This window comes from Heliangelus exortis, chromosome 3 (genome assembly GCF_036169615.1).
Source record: "Heliangelus exortis chromosome 3, bHelExo1.hap1, whole genome shotgun sequence".
Classification (NCBI taxonomy): Eukaryota; Metazoa; Chordata; class Aves; order Apodiformes; family Trochilidae; genus Heliangelus; species Heliangelus exortis.
In genome coordinates, this window is record NC_092424.1 from 68,340,118 (window position 1) to 68,360,062 (window position 19,945).

General features: G+C 40.0%; 1 protein-coding gene across 1 annotated transcript in view; it reads left to right on the forward strand.

Moving 5' to 3' along the window:
• Positions 1-19,945, forward strand: part of LAMA4 (laminin subunit alpha 4) — a 96,771-nt gene that overhangs the window by 12,573 nt on the left and 64,253 nt on the right. The window contains exon 2 of the mRNA XM_071741133.1: positions 10,192-10,293. Within this exon, the coding sequence (XP_071597234.1) occupies positions 10,192-10,293 (102 nt within the window). The remainder of the gene's footprint in view (positions 1-10,191; positions 10,294-19,945) is intronic.

Here is a 19,945-nt window from a genome sequence, read left to right on the forward strand (position 1 = left end):
TGTTTTCCTAAGTCCCAAAATCCTTATGAAAGTACTTGGGGACTGAGGACAATGCACAGAAACAAGGCAGTGAGTTTCTTATCTGTTCAGGGAGAAGGAATGTTTTTTCTTATCTCAAACAATATAATGAAACTATTGCTGTGACGATGTGAAGGGTATGTTACTAAGTGGGGGAGTGACTAGAAACAGTTGCAGAGAAAGACAAAGTGAAGGAGTACAAGGACAAATGGAAAGCTGGGCAGGGAGGACACAAGCATTAGTAGAAAAAAAGGCAGCAGCAGAAGGGGGATCCAGTAAGGGGTATGTGGAGATCCTCTCAGCCCATGAGCCCATTAATAGAAACAGCCCAAGAGAACTACAGAGGCCTCCCCCAAGAAGGGCCAATGAATGACCATCTCATCTGGATGGCATTTACTGTAAGACTGTTTAAATGATATTCAAGCCTCGTTGCCAACAAGAGAGATATTTAATATAGACAAGACTAAAAGGTAACCTATAAATAAAAACCAGTGTGAATGTGTGCTATAAATATAAAGCGAGAAGCCATGGATTTAATCAGTGCCTCACTATATATAAACAGACCTATGGAACATGCTATCTGCAGCAAACCTTTCATTGCTATAAGTAGTCACTATGTTTTGGAGGAAACTGTAACTACATGAATGTCTATCCATACTCATGCTTCTTTGGCAAATTCAAATCCATCCAGATTTTGAGGGAACTAAAATAAATTGTTAAACAAATTATTTGCAACGGTATAGTCATGACTGTAAAAAAGTGTCAGGGATATGAATCACTGTCACAATACCAGAGCTGTTATCAAGTACTTATACTTATTTATATATAAGGAGGCTAATGACACCTCCTAGAAATATTTTTCTTCCTCCTGCATCAAAATGAAAAAGAGGGAAAAAAAATCAAATCAAACCAAACAAAAAAACAACAAAACAAAACAGAGGGAATTTAATTAGACAATTTTTACCCCAAGTCATACACTTCACATCAGATCATCAGATCCTGTGTCCCCATGACCTACCAAGGCTAGACCAAATGTAGTTGCAGAAATAGTTCATTTTGGCAAGTTGGAGAAGTAATAAAATTCAAAATGTTTAAATAAAATCAACTGCTTTCTGTGGTTCAGAGACAGACACCACCTTCTCAAGCTTCTCCCATAGTAGGGTAGGTATTACTGGAAAAAATCTCCTTCACGTCTCCAAAGGCAGGAAGATGAGGACGGCGTGGCACAGTGCTATTGAAGATGGGGTTTTTTGCATAAAGTTTCCCAGAAGCCTGAAGAAGAACTAAATCTCTGTGCCTGTGTTTAGGAATAACATGGTTTTGACCATGTTTGCTCCCAGAGAGCAAGAAGTGATCAAATGACTACCAGTTTACTGTTGGTAGTTTGGATTTTAAAAGTCTGGATTTTAAACCTACTGGAAGTCAATTATGTCCTGAGCTGAAAAGCAGATGTAGAAGTCATGTTGGTGTCCTCAGTACTTGCTAGCCAAATGAAACAGCAGAAGTAGACTCCTGTAGCTAGCTATACAAGGTAAAGAAGATTGCTTTGTAGTTAATACTTTCCAGGCATTATAAGCCAAAGTTTGTGTCTACCCAGCGTGGGTTTTAAGCTAGGATGTCCACGGAGTCACACGCTTTGTTTATTTACATCCCAGGTGGCAAAGCAGTATTTTTAGTGCACCAAAAAGTGTACAATTTAGACTGTTTTGTTATTCAGGGAGTTCTACCTGAGTCACTAGCTTGAAATTGTCAAAGTTGCTCAGCATCAGAGCTCTTCTTCCCAGCATCAGAGCTCACTTAATTGGCACCTGAGCCTGGAATGAACATGACTGCACTAGCCTGACGGCAGGGATCTGTTTTGCTCTTCATAAAATGGGATAATTTTCTATTTCACAAGCATATGCTAGAACTAACTCACTGCTTGCACTGAGCACCAAGTATTCTGGATGACAATACGAAGTCTTCATAATAATTTGTTACAGATTTATTTCCTAAATGTGTTCTATGCTGTCCAAAGCTATCAAATTGAAGAGAGTCTGAGCTACTAGAAGCAGTAAAATAATTTCCAGATAGTGTCCAGTGGCATTTTAAAACTCTTCCTGAGAATTCTAGCTTTAGCAAAGGTGCCAGCGTATATATATGCTTTGTGCCCCACAAATAATAACCTCTCAGAAATGGGCCAAAAAGATTTTCTCTGCAGATTTCTGAATTCACAAAGTATTCAGTGAGAAAGGTGGCACCAGGGCAGGGCAATACAATGCAGCTGCTTTGCTAGCTGTGAATATCAGTAAATACACTATCTGGACAAAGGGAAACAAAAAAAAAAGGAGGAAAAGGCTTTATTTCTGATATTCCTTGAGCCAGGGACAATGTGGAAAGTGCTGTGGGCAGGGCAGGTCACCTGAGCACTGCCGAGGAGGGGTGGGCGGACCCAGCATTAATGGCGGCAAATTTAAACCAGGTGTAACCGCCACCAACGGTCACCCACGGTGCCTTCCAGCACCTGAGGTGCCCTGCAGGAAAGGTGGGGAGGGCGTTTTTACAAGATGTGTAGGGACAAGACAAGGGGTAATGGCTTTAAACTGGAAAAGGGTAGATTTATGTTAGACATTAGGAAGAAATTCTCTAGTGTGAGGGTGATGAGACACTGGCACAGGTTGCCTGGTGGGAGGTATCTCTGCCTGTGGCAGCGGTGTCAGAATTAGATGATCTTTAAGGTCCCTTCCAGCCCAGGCCATTGTATGATTCTGATGATTCTATGGAAAACACTGCTGGGAGCCTTTGCACTTCCCCAGAGTCTCAGGGTGGACAGCAGTTTGCTCAGACTGGTGGCACAGCAGCCATAACCCTGACGTGCCAAATGTTTTATCTTTGTTGGACTCTGTATGCAGTACAGGTACCTACATGTGAGCCAAGCCCTTCAAGCTCCTGTTCAGTCAAGAGACAGCAACAGGCACAGCTCACCTACTTTAGATGGATTTTAGTATAGAGAGAATTGAACCATCCAGAGGGTGTCTTGCTGGCTTCTTCCCATGTGGATGTCTCCCAGTTGATGACTTCCAACCTTCTGTGGTTTGGGCTTTGTACACACACAGCCCCAAGCCAGCTGTGTAGGCTTCTTGCCAGAATGCCCCAGGGCTAGCATGGCCACAACTGTGCTAGCACAGCACTGCACCTGGTGCCTGGAGGTCCTCTGTGCTTCAGCCCGGTTCTGTCTTTGTGTCTGAGAGTCGTGTCAGGTGGGACCTGCTGAATTCTGAAAATCTGGCATTCTTTCTCTGTGTACTTGGCTAGGGATTGAGTATCTCTAAGTGTGAAGATGGTTTTGTAGGTGAGGAAGACCAGGAGTTCAGAAAACAGTCATACCTATGCTGAGGAGACCAGAGAAGCTGGAATAATACCAAGTGTACAGTAGAGGACAGCTTTCTCAGACTTGTTTCTCTGAAGTTCTTTTTTTTCTAATAAATAATTACATAAATGAAAGTACTGGGAGATATACAAACAGGAAAACATCTTTATTTTAGGAAGGGCCTAATGTGGCCTAAGCAAACAGTCTTCAAAAAGGCCTCAGAACTGTGGCTGCCAATTCCAAATACTGCTCACAAAAAAACCCCAAATAAAAATAAATAAGGAAAAGAAAGCATGTTTGGGTTGGGTTTGGAAGTGTCCCCAAGGACCAGAGGGCTTTTGTTTCCATGGCAATGCCATGCACTTCCAGCAGACTTGTCTCTCTTTTGGATCCATGGATTTTAAAATAGATGGAAGAGTATTCATTCACTCCAGTATAGCAAAAGATTGAGAGTTTCAGGGATTTATGCTGAGTCCTAAACTCCTGTTTGGCTGAACTATTGCTTCCAGTAAAACTTTAAAAATCAATAGGAAACTGTCAAGAAGAGAAGAATCCACTGTTGCACCCAATTTTTCAGACTCTTTCCATCAACACATTAAAACCTGGGCTTTATTTACTCCTGTGTCTTACTTTGACAGATATCTATGGCTTATATGATGCTGGTTATATCAGATAGTGGAGCAATATTTTTCTATTTTCTTTTCCCTGGACTCCAAGGCAAAGCTTGATATTGTTCAAGTAGAGTTTGTATTCTTCTCCTCTTTTACTCCATGAGAGCGGCCAATCCATTGATCAGTTGATGCCAAGTGATGAATATTATTGTGCAAATAATTCACAATATTTCAGAATTCTTCATACATGTTTTGATTGAGAGATGGCCTATCACACCAGCCTTTACAGTGCTCAGACCAGGATTCAAGTATAAGTTATTTTTTGTTTCATTACAAGCCCATGATTTTATAGGATTCAAATGTGCCCAGGCCACACTCACTTTTTCTATCCTGAGCAGATCTTTGAAACAAGAATCTGCTAAGTAATACTGTAATCAAAAATCAGGATCCTTCTCAGACCTGGAAGGAAGTTCATCTCTTGACTCCATCTCTAGCATGCACAACACTGCAGGTCAGCTACAACCAAGTCTCAGCCCACACTAAACTTGGCAGTGACTTGACAGCTGATGTGCTATGACTGCTACTTTGGGTGCTGTTCTTCAGTTTCCCAAGTGCATCAGCTGTTTTCTCTTTTACTATGGCAAAAAACATCTTCTTCTTCTGCATTTGTTTTGGATCAAATGTAATGATATTCCTGTCCCAAAACTGGTAGGCATGAGTATTATGGACATATCAAAGGCTGAAATGTCTTTATGTAGACCATTTAACTCTAAATACACATCCCTTCATGTACCCCAGCACTCAAGAGAATTCAGAAATGATAAACAGTGGTGTGGATCCAAGGGAGCCTTTTATTGTGGATGAAAGAGACCCTTTGTGCTTTTATTTACTCACAGGAAAGTCACAAGTTCTAGCACTAACTAAAGATACATGCAATGTTATCTTACCATTAGATGGCTAAATCTGAAGTACCAAATAAAGCAGTGTGGAGACCTTGTACTCAAGCAGCATAATGTAGCTCATGTCCCAGTACTGAAGCTCATTCTGTGTTTGTCCAGAAAAGAGCAGTCCCATATAGAATGCCTTTTGGGAACATCTTTCCTAACAGATGCCATGCTCTGAACTGTGCCTGGACTTTGCTGTGAAAATCAGTCTGTCAAAGGGCAAAATCAAAGCAGAAAAAGAACCACCAGTCAGAGTGTAAGATCTTAAGTCAGTGGCTGAAACCATGCCTTGCTCCTCTTCAGCTGGCTGGTTCAGATGTAACCACAGAGAGTGCTCTGAGCACATTACCAGCAAGACTCTTATGGGAAAACCAAGACAGAAGAGGCAAAATCACAGCAAACATAACTACTCCAGCATGGCTGTACCACTACCAATAGCTGGCAGCAGAGAAGGAATGGGGATCTACTTCTGCCCTCAGTTATGTAGGCACAGATAAGGAGGAGGTGCAATGAAATTGGTGGAATATAATATGGCAGTAAACTCATGTCCTATGTTTGTGGATTGTCTTCTATCTTCAGTCCCATCTTGCACCCATGCAAGCAGAAGGGTTTCCAGAATGAGAATATGACTACAGGCTCCACAGAGCCTTCAGCACTGCATCTGGTTCTTGTTTTAAAGAAATGTAGTAATTAAATCCAGATGTGAAGTAGGGGGGGAAATAAACTTGCCATGGGTGTAGAAGATTTTCAAGAGCTCAGCAAGATCCTCATTAGATTGGACTTTTCAGCTTGAACTGGAACAAATATTGTCCCTCAGGCAAAAAAAAAAAAAAAAAAAAAAAAAAAAAAAAAAAAAAAAAAAAAAATCTAATAAAAATAGTGAAGACATAATTGCTAGTGCAGACATAGCATTTTTGCTTAACGATGGTCTTCAGTGTTCAGAAACGGACAGCAGACAGATATGTTCCTCACTTAAATAATGCTTAAATAATACTTTTTAGGGAGGATATTTTCATTTTGTTCCAGACCTATTTATGCTTTGTGTGCAATTATTTTGTGCTCCCAGAACATTCATCCATTTGAATCCCTCAATTATCTCACCACTTTGACACTACTTTTTATAAATATGATGTTGGCTCACAACCTGGCAGAACTAACCCATCACTCTATTATCACCAGTAGGCCAAGGAGCAACAAAAATACATTGGAATAACTGAGAATTCCTGAGAAATCTGAACCCTAAGGAAACAGTCTGGATCCCTTTTTCCTGTCATTCCTACTTCCCTCATAGCACTGATTGTCCGTATCTCATTTCTGGTTTAAACTGATGCAACTCATTGTTTTAAATGCTGCATTAAATTAGCAAGCATCAACACTTTCCAAGTTTTTGTGGGGAATTATGAGGGGAAAAATGTTACCAAAAAACAACAGGTGACTTAGGACCCTGCATCTCATTTTCCAAGGGATCTCTGGCAGCAAGAATATCAGAGGCACTCCAAATGAAGGCAGATGTCTTGAGGAACCGAGAAGTGTGTCTGCTCAGAACAGGAGGTAAACTGGTTCCAGTGGAATTCAGCAAAGACTGTACAAGCCTGCTTGTAGAGCTGGAACCAGTGATGTTGCACTGAACTGCACCTAACGTTTTACTGCTAGGTGTGTGCATAAAACCTGCCATGGCTGCAATGCAGCATACTTTTAGTTGAAGTATAAAGGAGATGATCCTTATGGCTCACTAAAGGATTTGCATGGGCACCTTTACACATACTCATACATTTCCATTGACCATATTTACCATCATAAGTAAAAAAATTATTATACTTAGACCTGCAAAACCAATAAAGTTTTTGGCAGACACCAATGGACCAGCTAGGACCACCCAGCAGTTGAGAGGCATTGGAGAATATAGTGTGCCTTAGATCTGTATGGATGGAGAGAAATATTGCCAATACAGACACTGGGATAAGAATCTGTATTCAATTTAGAAACTGTCTCCCTTCCACAGTGTGTGGTGTAATCATTCAGTTGAATCCTTAGTCTGGTGGGAGCCAGTCCTACAGTTCCTTGTTAAGACTAAACAGCTGAAAGAAACAAGCAGTACAAATAGATAGTATTTCTGTTGTCCCAAAGTGGCTATGGTATGAAGGCTTTTCTTCCCAGGAGCTATTATCTACGAAAGTGTTTCCAAAGCAAATCAGATGAAATATTGTGTGCAAGAATGGTAAAGGCAACTGAGTTTTCCATTTATGTTCATCTCAGATTCTCAGAGCTCTCAGGGATAAGATTGGATTAGTGACTCATATGTAAACCTCAGTTTTAAAGCTTGTTCTTACTCATCTCATAAGATTCATTATTTTCTAAACAAGCAGTTTATCTGCCTGGTTAAAAGTATCTAAAGCATTAGGTTCCGTCTCCCACTGCGTCCTCGCATCTAAACTAAAGAAATGCTGTCTGGATGACTGGGTAGTGTGGTGATTTGTGAACTGGTTGAGGAAAAGAACTCAGAGCATTGTGGTCAATAGGACAGAGTCTAGTTGGATTCCTGTATCTAGTGGAGTCCCTCAGGGGTCAGTGCTGGGAGCAGTACTACTCAATATATTCAGCAGTGACCTGGATGAGGGAATAGAGTTCACTGTCAGCAAGTCTGCTGATGACACAAAGCTGAGAAGAGTAGCTAACACATCAGAAGGCTGTGATGTCATTCAGCAAGACCTAGAAAGGCTGGAGGGCTGGGTGGGGAGAAATTTAATGAAATATCACAATGGCAAGTGCACAGTCTTCCATCTGGGAAAGAACAACCCCATGTATTAGCATACATGGGGACTGAACCGTTAGCCAGAAGCTAAGAGGAAAGGGAGCTGGGGGTGCTGGTGGACAGAAGGATGACCATGAGCCAGCAATGTGCCTTTGTGGCCAAGAAGGCCAATGGCATCCTGGGGTGCATTAGAAGGGGGGTGGTTAGTAAGTTGAGAGAGGTTCTCCTCCCTCTCTTCTCTGCCCCAGTGAGGCACCATCTGGAATATTGTGTCCAGTTCTGGACTCCTCAGTTCAAGCAAGGCAGGGAACTGTTGAAGGAGTCCAGCACAGAGCCACAGAGATGATGAAGGGACTGGAACACCTCCCTTATGATGAAAGGCTGAGGGAGCTGAGTCTCTTTATCTTGGGGGACACTGAGGGGTGACCTCATCAATGTTTACAAACACAAAACATAAAGGGCGAGTGTCAGGAGGATACAGCCAGGCTCTTGTCAGTGATGTGCAATGATAGGATAAGGGACAACAGGTGTAAGCTGGCACATAGAATATTCTGCATAAACATGAAGAAAAGCTTTTTCACTGTGAGGGTGACAGAGCACTGGAACGGGCTGCCCAGCGAGGTTGTAGAGTCTCCTCTGGAGGCATTCAAAATCCACCTGCACACATTCCTGTATGACCTACACTAGGTGATCCTGCCTCTGGAAGAGGGATTGGACCTGGTCTTTTAAGGTCCTTTCCAAGCCCTAACATTCTGTGATCTGCCCATCCTTGAAGCTAACACACAGGCGCATGTCGGGATCACTGGCTCTTCCCAGTACTCCACAGCTGTATCTGCTGTATCATGCAGACATATAGGTTCAGGTCCCAGAAACACTGTGGCCGTAAGCACTCTGATCAGGGTTAATTAGCCAGAGCCACCAGCAGGGCTGGTTAGCAATACTACTCATAGTCTAGGATTTGCAGATAGAAAAGGTACCACTGCCCAATGCTTCACTGGATACTGTAGACCTCCTGTCCATGTCACAGCTGACAGTGGGCACGAGAAGCAATATTTAGGCCAATGCAGAAAATAATCCACCCTTTATTTCAGGATAATCCAAGAAAATGAGGAAGAGGGAGATGCAAAGAAAATCTAATCCTAATTGGATCAGTACAATTTAGTAAGAATTCCCATATATCTTACAGATGCAGCCTATAGAAGATCACGCTCTTCTGAATCACTTCTGAATCGCTGAATCACTGAACAGTTGACCAACTATTCCCACCTTTTGTGAGAGTAAATGACCCCAAGAGACACAAAATGCATAAAGTTCTGTAGAGGCAGGCACAGCAAATATTCCAGGAGAGCCTGACATATATCAGGCCCTGATAGCCTCCTCAGAGATAGTGTTGGTAAATGCCAGCAGAAACAGAGCGTGGCAAACAATTTCTGGAGGTCTAAATGACAGCCTAGGGCCTTCACTTCATGCAGGTTAAGCCAGGCTAAGAGATTCAGGAACCACTGAGTTCATGTATCACCACTGAGTTCCTCAGTGGAGAACAAGAATTTACACATAACATATCAAATGAAAGCTATCTTCTTAAATATCTTTTTTATTTTCCATTCTTAGAGGGGCATCTTAATAGTTATGTTTGTGTTTCTGATTCATTATATTATTGCTCTGATTAGTATTTAAAAGAAGGTGATTTAGATATTTATCCTATATTCTGTTTAATTTTGGTAAGCTTTAGTATGTTTACAGAAGTACTGAACTTTATACCACTGACAGCCACACATTTAGGAAATAATAGGAAATTGTTACCTATCATGCAAATTACCCTTCATTTATTTATTATGTCACGTGAAGAATGATTGAAGAACTGTTGTATCTCTCAGAGACTGATTATTACCTGGAATGACCAGAGATTATTGCTGGCACATCTCACCAACCCACAGACAGACAGACAGACAGGCAGACAGACAACCCTGCTTTTGTAGCCTCTTACAGCCGCCAGACAGCTTCCATTTAGTAGAGCATTGATCTTTGTAAATATGTTTCTCCTCTAGGCTCTTCATCCAAAGTTCAGCAAACCTTTGATGTAAAGTAAACTTTTTGAAGTTTTACCTTTTTTTTTTAAGTAAAGCTATTCATTCATACAAATACACCTTCTGTACTGCATAAGTATCATAATTTCTAATTAACTCATCCTCTAGTACACATGCAGTAATAATTGCCAGCTCCTCACCTGTAGGCAGGCACCAACTGCTGACCAGGAGCAGGATATGGACAGGATATGGGCTGGATATGGGCAGGACTGATGCTTTTGTACAACAAAAAAGCAAGCACCAGGGCAGGGAGGGAAAGAACAGACTCAAGTTCAGCAACATGTGTGTGGTCTGATATGACAGGGTTTTGCAGTGTGCTCTGAGGAGACCTGATGGTTGTAATTCTTTCTTTCCTCTGCCTCTCAGACAATCCTAGCTCTCTGAATACATCTTCATAGGAAATTTTTTTTTTTTTTTTTTTTTTTTGCAGAGATGCCAAGAAGGATTTTACCGTACCAGCTCAGGAAAATGCTCTCCTTGCAACTGTAATGGCAATGCAAACAGATGCCTTGATGGATCTGGAATCTGTGTGGTAAGGAATTCCTGTCTTCTCTTGCTGGTCCCTCACTGAATAGCAGCAACTTTTTAATTTTTTTTTTTTTCCATTTTTAGTGGTAACATGAATCTTTTCATGTTCTTTCACTCTTGTATGAGGCTTCACATGAAGAAAATATTTCCTAAGCAAACAGAAGAAGCCCACAGTCTGACTCTTCTAGTAACACCAACACTCAGTTTCAATATACAGCAAAAGCACTGTCTGTACCACAGGAGTTTTTTGCTGAAAAGCAATCATAAGTAGGGCCAAGATTAATAAATTAATAAGATTATTCTGGCCAAATTTCGTTCTCCCTTACTTAAGTTATCCCTGTAGATTCAAAACTCTTTCTGCATGCTGTATTTGTGAGAGTCAGTATTCTGGGGAAAATTTTTAGTCCATTGTAAATATGGAAAGAATTTTTCATACCACTGGAGAAAAAATGTATAAGTCCAAGCACATTTTGTTCTCCCCTTTATGAATACAGAGCTGTATATCATATAAACAATTAGCAATGGTGAGTAACCCCTGTGAGTGAATATACATGTGTTATCCATAGTAGTTCTGCTGTATGGCAGCCTCCTGCTGTGATGGAAAAACAAAAAGAGGCTGAAATAATACACCAAGAGGAGAGTTTGTTGAAGTCTGAGGTAATGTTGCAAATTGCTGTACATTTGGTATCACTCAGTAACAGCTCATACAGAAAGCTGTGAGTCAGCATTAGTAGCTGATTACCTGTAACTCCAGAGCAACACTCAGTCCAGTAAAGTTTACCCCAATCACTAGTGGTCAATCAAAGTACTAATAAACTAAAAAAAGGATGGAGCTTAATAGTGTAACATATCTGAACCACATAGCAAGAGCTACGCACTAGTGTACACTTTTACAGCCTTATAAAGCAGGAGTAGAGCCCAGAACTCCTTGCTCTGCCATGTGTTACTTTTGACAAGTCATAAACCTTTGCCCTCAGTTTGTCTCTTCATCAAATGGACTGATAATATTCACATACTTTGCATCATTGCAGTATCTATCAAATTTTCAGTTATAAATACATAAAGCCACACCCCATGGCATGTTTCATACCTGTTTTATTGCCTTGGGAGGAAGACAGAGTCCAGCTGACAATTATTATGGCTTGGCCAATGTAGTGTTCTTAGGACTGGGTGGTTTCTACTGAACACAAATTGGCCATGTGTAGTAATATTAATTTTTTTAGGTGGTTTTAAACTGACAGGCATTCCCAATTACTCTCTTTCACACGCACATGTTTTTTGCTCATGGAATGATTATCCCCTTACTGTCAAATGACAATGAAAACAAGAGGAAGCTTCCGATGGAAGACTTGAGAACAAGAGAGAGAGCTTGACAAATGTCTGCTTCTGATGAATCTGGTAACCAGAGATATATGAGCTGGGGAAGTGATTAGACCCTCAGTTTACAAACACAACAGAAGACTTGATTCCTATCTGATAGATTAAAAAAAAAACAAAACAAAGTCTGATGTCAAGGGTTGAGAAAAAAAAAAAGAAAAACAAAATTACTGTATCAGCAGGAAATATTCTGAAAGCATATGTGTATTTTTGACAAACATTTCTCCAGCCTGTTAAACTCTTGGAATCAATTAGGTAGTAAAGAATAAAACAAAGAGTGAAACCTCAGTTGACTCCTTGAGTTCAAATAAGCCATTTGATGGTTTATCTGAATGATTTAATAAGCCACGAATCTCAGGACATTTACTTCTGCTTAAAGAGGAACAGCAACAAGGCTTTAGTGAAGAATGAAAGAAGAGTGAAAGGGAGAGGGAAAGAGCATGGTGAAAGAGAAGTCCATTATTAAAAGGGGATTTGAAGGTTTGATAGAATAAAACAAAAGCAGAGATGCCCATGGGGTCTGCAATAACAAGACTTTCCTGAAGATGTGAAAATGTCCAGTGAAGACAGAAAGACTGATGAAATGGCTAAACTGCAAAATGTGACTGTGAAAGCCTGGGAGAAAAAAAGCATAGAGAAAGAAAGATGGAATTTGAACTACAGCAGGAAAAAGCATCTTTGATGAATGAATGCAAAGAATTTGGAAAAAGGAGACCTAATGATTGATCAAATTATTTGTATTAGAGGACAAAGCAGCCTTCCTTAAGGACCATTCTGTAGAAGTGCAGAAGCAGATCTGATCAAAGGCTGCTGGGGGCTGAGGCTGGAGCTGGAAGGAGTAGATACCCTGTACTTGAGGCTGGGAGTCTCTGTGAATAGATAGATTCACATGGTATTGAGAACTCACTATTTTCTCAGTCCTCAATTTTTAGGGCTAATTACTCCATGCCTGGTAATAAGACATCAGACTTTCTGCACTCAGTTAGTTTGCTAAGAGGTTGGTGGTTGTTGTTTTGGTTTTTTTTTAATTAAAAAATTGCCACGGTTTAACACTGGCGCAGCAATTAAACCGAATAACAGATGCTCTCTATTAATCCCCCTCCCCACCCAGATAAAGGAAGGAGAGAGAATAAGGGAGAGAGATTTATGGGTTGGGAGCTAAACTACACAACTTTAAAGAAACAGTCATGATAAATAGGAAAAATTACTACGTATATACAAATATACAGGAAAATTGATACCACGTTCCTTCCTCCTTTCCCCCAATAACTCTCACATCACCACCGTGGCTGCAAGGAAGCCCTGGGAAACTCCAGGTTGGACTCCTGGAGTCGGCAGCAGTCAGGGAACTGGAGACAGGAACACACAGATATGGGCTGGCACGGACCAGGACCACAGGCAGATGAACAGGTGGAATCCTCCCAGGATTTTGAAGCAAACAGGGAAAGGTGAGCAAGAGGAAGCAGGAAGAAGTTTGACCCTCGTGATCCCTCAAATTTATACTGAGTATGACATGTATGTGGTGGAATACTCTGGTCAATTTTAGCCAACTATCTTGTTTGTTCCTCCCCAAAGGAGGGCTGCAGGTGTGACCTCTTTACTCCTTTTCTACTTCTGGAGGGCAAAATGTTCCTCAGAGCTGAGCAGTGTCCTTGGCTCTGCACACCACTCTCTAGCTATAACTATAAACATTGAGGGTTATCAGTCCTAGAAGCAGACACTGTCTGAGAAACTTGCTGTTAATTTCAGCAAGCACAGCTACTTACAAGAGACTTAGCTGAAAGCAAAAGTACAAGACAGAAAATTACCTTTATCCTGGCCCAAACCAGGACAAAAATAATAATAAAAACCCTTATATTCTGTATTTATCCTATATTATTATTATTATCGTTTTCATCCTCCATTTCTATCAGTATAAACCTGCTATCTACCTGCTTCTGGGAGGCAATAGTGTTTTATTATGTTCAGACTCTACACTGGCACCCCATGTTACCCTAAGCATGACTTACAGATGTTCTGTAAATTCCTTAGCAAATTCTTTAGCAAGTTCTTTAAAAGAACTGATATTAATTAAAATTGTGTGTGTCTGCATGTTTATTCACACAATGGAAGGATTTAAGCATGGAAGAAGTTTCCTTAAGTTAACTCTGCTAACAATGACAGAACACAATGTAATAACAACATTTGATTCTGTTGGTAGATAATTATTTCTTATAGTTAAATAATAACTAAGCTATAAAAACTGAATAAATGAACAGGCCATATGAAAATGAAAAAGTACTCTACTTCAAAAGGGATGAAATATAAAGTCAGACTCCATACAGTTCTCTCAGACCATCATATTATGCAAATCCCCAGATCAATTTGGAGAGTGTAGTTCCAACAGCATACAAATTAATGAAATTTTCATTGGCCTCTGCCCTGAATTTGAAATCCAATAAAATTAAGCCCCTCTTAACGATGTCTTAGGGTAAAGTACTCACATCTTTAATTTCTGCTGACATAAGTATCTATCTTAGGTTTCTGTTTCAAAAGTTCTCTCAGCTTATTCATAGAATATAAATCATATTCACAAACCTTTAAAAGCTTAATGAATTACACAATCAATGAATCAACAGTCTCATTAGGTAACCAGACAGAAGAAATCATTGCTGACTGAGCCTTTCTGGCATAGATGTCCACATAAAACCAGAGGAGAAATCAATCATGGGGTCCTGGGATTAAGAGTGAAGAGCCACTCAGGCCATTTTCTTAATACAGAAAATCACTCAAGTGTTAGAAGAAGAGCAGCCAGCACGGCGTAAACTTCATTTATGATATTATAGGATAGAGATGTCAAATAATTCTTAATTTTAAAGACATTAGCTGGTGAAGCATGTAAAGATAATAGAGGAAGAAACACTCATTCTTTGAACTGATTTTAGACCTTGGACTTTTAATCTAACTCCCTCAGTCCTAGCTAAGAAAAGAAAAGGAAGTAATTTGTAGTTTTGATTTTGGAAACATGCATGTGCATCAGTTTAACTGAGTGAAAATGTAACAGCTGCAAGTCTCAGTCTGAAGATTTTGATCTGCATTTTTCCTTCATAAAGCCCATTGGGTTTTACTGTTAATAGTATATGGGCATAGATATGAAGATTGCCATCATCATCATCATATGAAGGTCTCCCCATGTTTTGCCTTCTTCACCAACCCTTAGACCCTACCCAACAGCAATCCACAGAGGGCCTGCTTCTCTACAACACCTCCATTGAGGGTTAAACTTTTGAAAATTCAAACATGAGAGTGGACATCAAATTACTTGACAGTTGAATAGAACATCAGAGTGGCCATGATGGTCACTGTGAAATGAGTGGCATATGGAGGTGAAACAGCTATTCTAAAGCAATGAGCCCTCAACCCATATGCAAGTATAATAAGTAGTAAAAAGGGCATGGCTTTACCACACTAAAAAATTTGATTGCACATACTAGGGAAGAGAGTTGTTTGAGGTGAGTGAAATATACTATGAAACGATGACAGATCAACACAGTGACATGGATTGAAAGGCTGACAGGATTTTTTAAATTACAATGCTGTACGTTCAGAAAAATTTTTATTTTTTGGACTGTGTTGCAAGTGCACTTTCTGCAATTTGTACTTCTAATGGAGGTTAGCTCTTCATAAATGCATGAAAACACATACAGAACACTATAGCAGAAGGCGAAGGATAAATTTATTGGTGTCTACCTAAAAATCTCCAAGTGCTTTGTTATCATCCCAGCCCCATAAATTTCCTGTATATTTGATTAGTATGTATATAACTCATAAATAAGAAAAAAAAACAAAAACCCCATGCTTTTTGGGAGAAGAAAGACCAAGGGATCATAACAGTAGAGAGGATAAATGTGCTGGTATCCTTTCCTACCTTTTATGGAGTTATTTACAATGGAGCATATTATTGTGTAAGTGATTTGTGTTTAAGTGTGGGTTTACAGCTGAGTGGAAAGGTTGGAATGGAGCTGGCAGTTCTGCCTGAGAGGATAATATGTTCCACATGATTGCCAAGGCAAGTCTGGAGAATCTCCAGTGCATCTACAACCATCTATCAAGCACGAGCAAAAAACAGCGGGGAGCTAGCAAAACTCTCCAGCTTATGAAGTATTTCTGGCTTCACAAAGAGCCTTGCAGCTTACAGCTCACTGTTTCTATAAAAATGGACTACATCTATGTTTAGTGACTCTAATGATACATGTTTGGAAAGATAAGCAGAACTGCAATAGTCTGGTGCTGAAGTGCAGCCCTTCTCTCTTCCAGGGTGTTTTGGTATCAGTAGTTATCAAAAGTCTTAATAGAATCATTTTCTAAGATGTAGATATTTCCTTCCCTCTTAGTAATGGTAAAACTTAGTATTTGTTGTCGTAAATGATTTACTATTGAAAACCATCAACGATGACCCCCAGCATGCTACCACCTAATTTCTATTCCCCACACAGCCAGTGTAAGAGGCACATAGGAAGTCAGGCCAAGATTGTGAGGAAGGGCTGCCATTGCTCTCATGCCCTCTCAGCTGCATTTCCCACACTTAGCTAAGACAAGTGATGGATTAAGAAAGTAAAAGAACAGGTGGTTTTGGGACAACACCAGCTTTCACTTCACTTATCTATGCAAGACAAGTCCTACAAACCATAGCTTTCACATGGAGGGGGTTTGTTGACCCAAACCATATGAGGAACTGAGTTTTGTTGCTATTCTTATTTCAGGTTGTCAGCTGTCTTTACTTTAGTAAAATCTGGACAATAATTAATGTTTCCTGTTAGTGTCTCATCTCCTTCTGAAACAAATTCTGGAAACTAACACTGAGTCTCATCCACAGCAGCTGGAGAGAGAAGGCTTGAAATCATAAACCTGAAAGAGGAAAAAGATAAAACATGTACATCTCCTGGCTTTCAAGCAATTATGCTGAAGTACTCTTTTTATTATTATATTGGGACAGCAGTGAGTTCTTGCATGGGCAATACTGAAGTTCTGTAACCTCATATATGAGGACATCTCTCAGATTTGGGGAAATCTAAATCTTCATCCAAGATATTTCAGACCCTAGGAATTTGGGGGTTTCTTGTTGTAGTAGCTTCACCAGAGGCAGGGCTGACTATTAGCTTTGGTTTGCCCCTGGAGGGTCTCCATGCCATCCAGCATTAGGTGTCTGACACAGGTGCTGACACCAATCTGTGACAGGTCTTGTTTTGTCTTTAGAGTTAGACAGAAAACCAATCTGGTAACTTTTGCCTATGGAGGCAAAAGTTCAGGAAGTCCAGCCTGCCTGAATTGCAATAAGTGTTAGCCATCTAATGAAATAATTTTCAAACTGCCAAAATGACAAATTTCATGAACCTCGTACCATTGAAGATGATTATAAGGAGCTCTTGTCTCTTAAATTCAGGTTCCAAAATCAAGTTGGGGCAGATTCCCAATGCTCAGATTTTCAATTCTATTCATTCACAGGAAAGCAGGTTTGTCAAAACAAACTTTTCATTATTATTTGTGCACAAGAATATTTACTGTTCCAGCTTTACTTTCCACAGCAGACAAGTTCAGGAGCTCAGTGCTGACAATCATTCCCAAGTAACCCCCCCATGGCATGTGCTTTTCCTGTGTGTAAAGTACAGATAGTAAGAGTAAGGGTCATCCTGGTTGATGAAACTCAGCAAGACCAGAGTATCTGGGCCAGCTGGGGCATTTTCTAATATAGGAAAATTTAGTGCAACCACTCTGACAAGCTGATGCAGGTGTAGTGATGGATGAATTACGCTGTATCCTCATATAGAAGATTTTACAAGCCAGGCTGCTCTAACATTAGAGTACTTCCTGTGAAGCTGAAGTGCCTATGGAGAAGGGACCCTTCTGGTTTGATTTTGGCTTTGTGAAGTTTGTATTAACAAGGGTACACAGAAAGAATTGTGCTTAGAATTCTAACTTACTGCAATTTGAAACTTTTTTTACAAAAAGCAGTGTTATAAAGCCCAGTTGCAATACTTCTACTTGCATGGTTATACCTGGTCTTGTGACCTTTGCCACATCCCACTCTGTTCTGTATAAAGGCAGTCAGGAACTTTCTGCTAGCTGCAGTGTTTGCTGTCCTAAGAGAAGTATCACTGCATATCTTCTAGAGATTTATACTTCAGTCTTCCTCATTTCTCAATGGAAACCAAATCAAACCGTATATACCAAGTTTCTTTACTTGATTAAGTAGATGCCAATATCAGTAAACATATTTCTGCAATTTTGCTAATATATTTGAATGAACCACTAAGACAGGGAAGGCACTGAGCTGTCCCACACAAAGTCCAGTTTATAACATGACTCATAAATGATGCCTTTCATTCCAAAGCAAGAGCACGAACAGCTCTTGCAACTCTTACAGAAAAACACTTACTTAAAATCCAGTTTCAAGAGTGGAATTCCATTTTTTTTTTCCATCATTATTTCTCTGTCAGAAGTCATCAATTCAGATGCAAAATACTTTTTCCAAACTAACAAGCCAGTGCCACCCAGTGCTGAGAATCACCCATGAGTTCCATGCCTTTAGAGGTGTCTCATGGGCTTCTTGCCATCCATTATTTTGTTAGGGATGCAAGTCAAGGGAACATAAAATAATAGGGCACTTCTTTTATCACTATAAAAATATGATTCTAAATACCCACAGGAATTCTGACTTGTTACATATGATAAAGGTCCTTTTTCATAATCACTACCCAGGGAAAAACTACAAAAGTGCCTCAAGCACTCAGCTAACAGGATCTGTAGGGTAAAAGGGCCTTTTAGCACTTCCCTTTGGTTTAGAAGATGAAAAATACTGCAGATCTAAGGAGCAACATCAGCTTCCTGCTGCCCTTCTCTGTTCATCACAATAGTATCTGAGCTTTGGAAACCAATAACGCATTTATTCTGATAATACTCAGGTGGATTTTGGAGAGCTGAGGACAAAAGAGGGGAAGTGAATTGCTCAGAGCATTTTAAATGAAGAGTATGATGAAGGCTACAATTGAATGCATCCTACCTGAGGCCTTCACTATTGTTTCAGATACAGGATTGCTCTTTCTCTTTGAGAGCTCATTGCCCACACTCTCATCTCTCTCTTGTGGTACATTAAAACAATTTTTTCTTTGAATAATAACAAATACAAACTATTTTTAAAACTGTGTTAGCTTTCCAGTGCCATCTGGCTCACACCATGTGCCTCACAGTTGGTGCACTCTCACAAGAGTGAATGATCTGGATATCTCCCCAGCACCTGCCTGCCACTCTGCCCTCATTTGCTCTCAGTTTCTCTTCTCTCACCAAATTTATTTTCTCCTCTTCTTCCTCCCTGTCAAGCCTTCTGTGTTTTAGATCCTTTAGATAATATAATCTGGTTTTCTGTATACTAAATACTCTCTTATTTACATCAAATATTGCTATGAAAACCAACCTTAAGCCCTACAACTGTTGGTGTTTAACCTATTTAAAGACATGGAAAAATAATTTTACTTTTTTCATTTCCTTATCATACTCTACCAGCCATAGACTTCTTCAGCCAAATCAAAGCTTTTTAGATATGAGTAATTACTGTGCAGTAGGTTCTGTACGGCTATGAAAAAATGCAGGAACATAAACAAAATTATCTAGAGTCAAATAGGATCTGAATTAGTAATGAGTCCTAAATGGAAGCTTTAATGGGATTTATATGAGGAATATTGTCTAAAAAACTCAGATGTTTTTACAGAAGTCTGAATGTCCTTCACTGAAATGACAATTTTCAATGCAGATTGATGAAATCTGGACACAGAATAAGAAAAATTAAAATAAAATCAGATCATCAGTGTTGCCAGGACAAAATTCTTTCACTAAATAAAAATAACACTTGGATAGAAAACTCATTTAGTGATGCTTGTTCAAGTGAAACTTGGTGATTTGTTTTCATTAAACCTCTTTCCTAATCACATTCCTCTCCTCTCGTATATTTCTTCAAAGAACACACCATGGCTGGAGTAGAAAGTGAGTTTCAAATCTCTGGGGACTAGCTCAGGTGAAAAATCAGTGTGCTAATCTCGCCCAGCCCCAGGCTGGCACTGCTGAACAGGTTCCAACCATAAAGAGAATCCAAAGTGTCCCTTGTCCCATGCTGGAGAGCTCCGTCCTACTGTGAGCCCTCCTGAAATCCCACAACCAGCTTCCCAGTTCTTCCAAGGACTGTTAGCTTCTGACAGCACTGTGTCTACTGTAATGGGATTAAATGACTACTGAAGAGTAAACTGAAG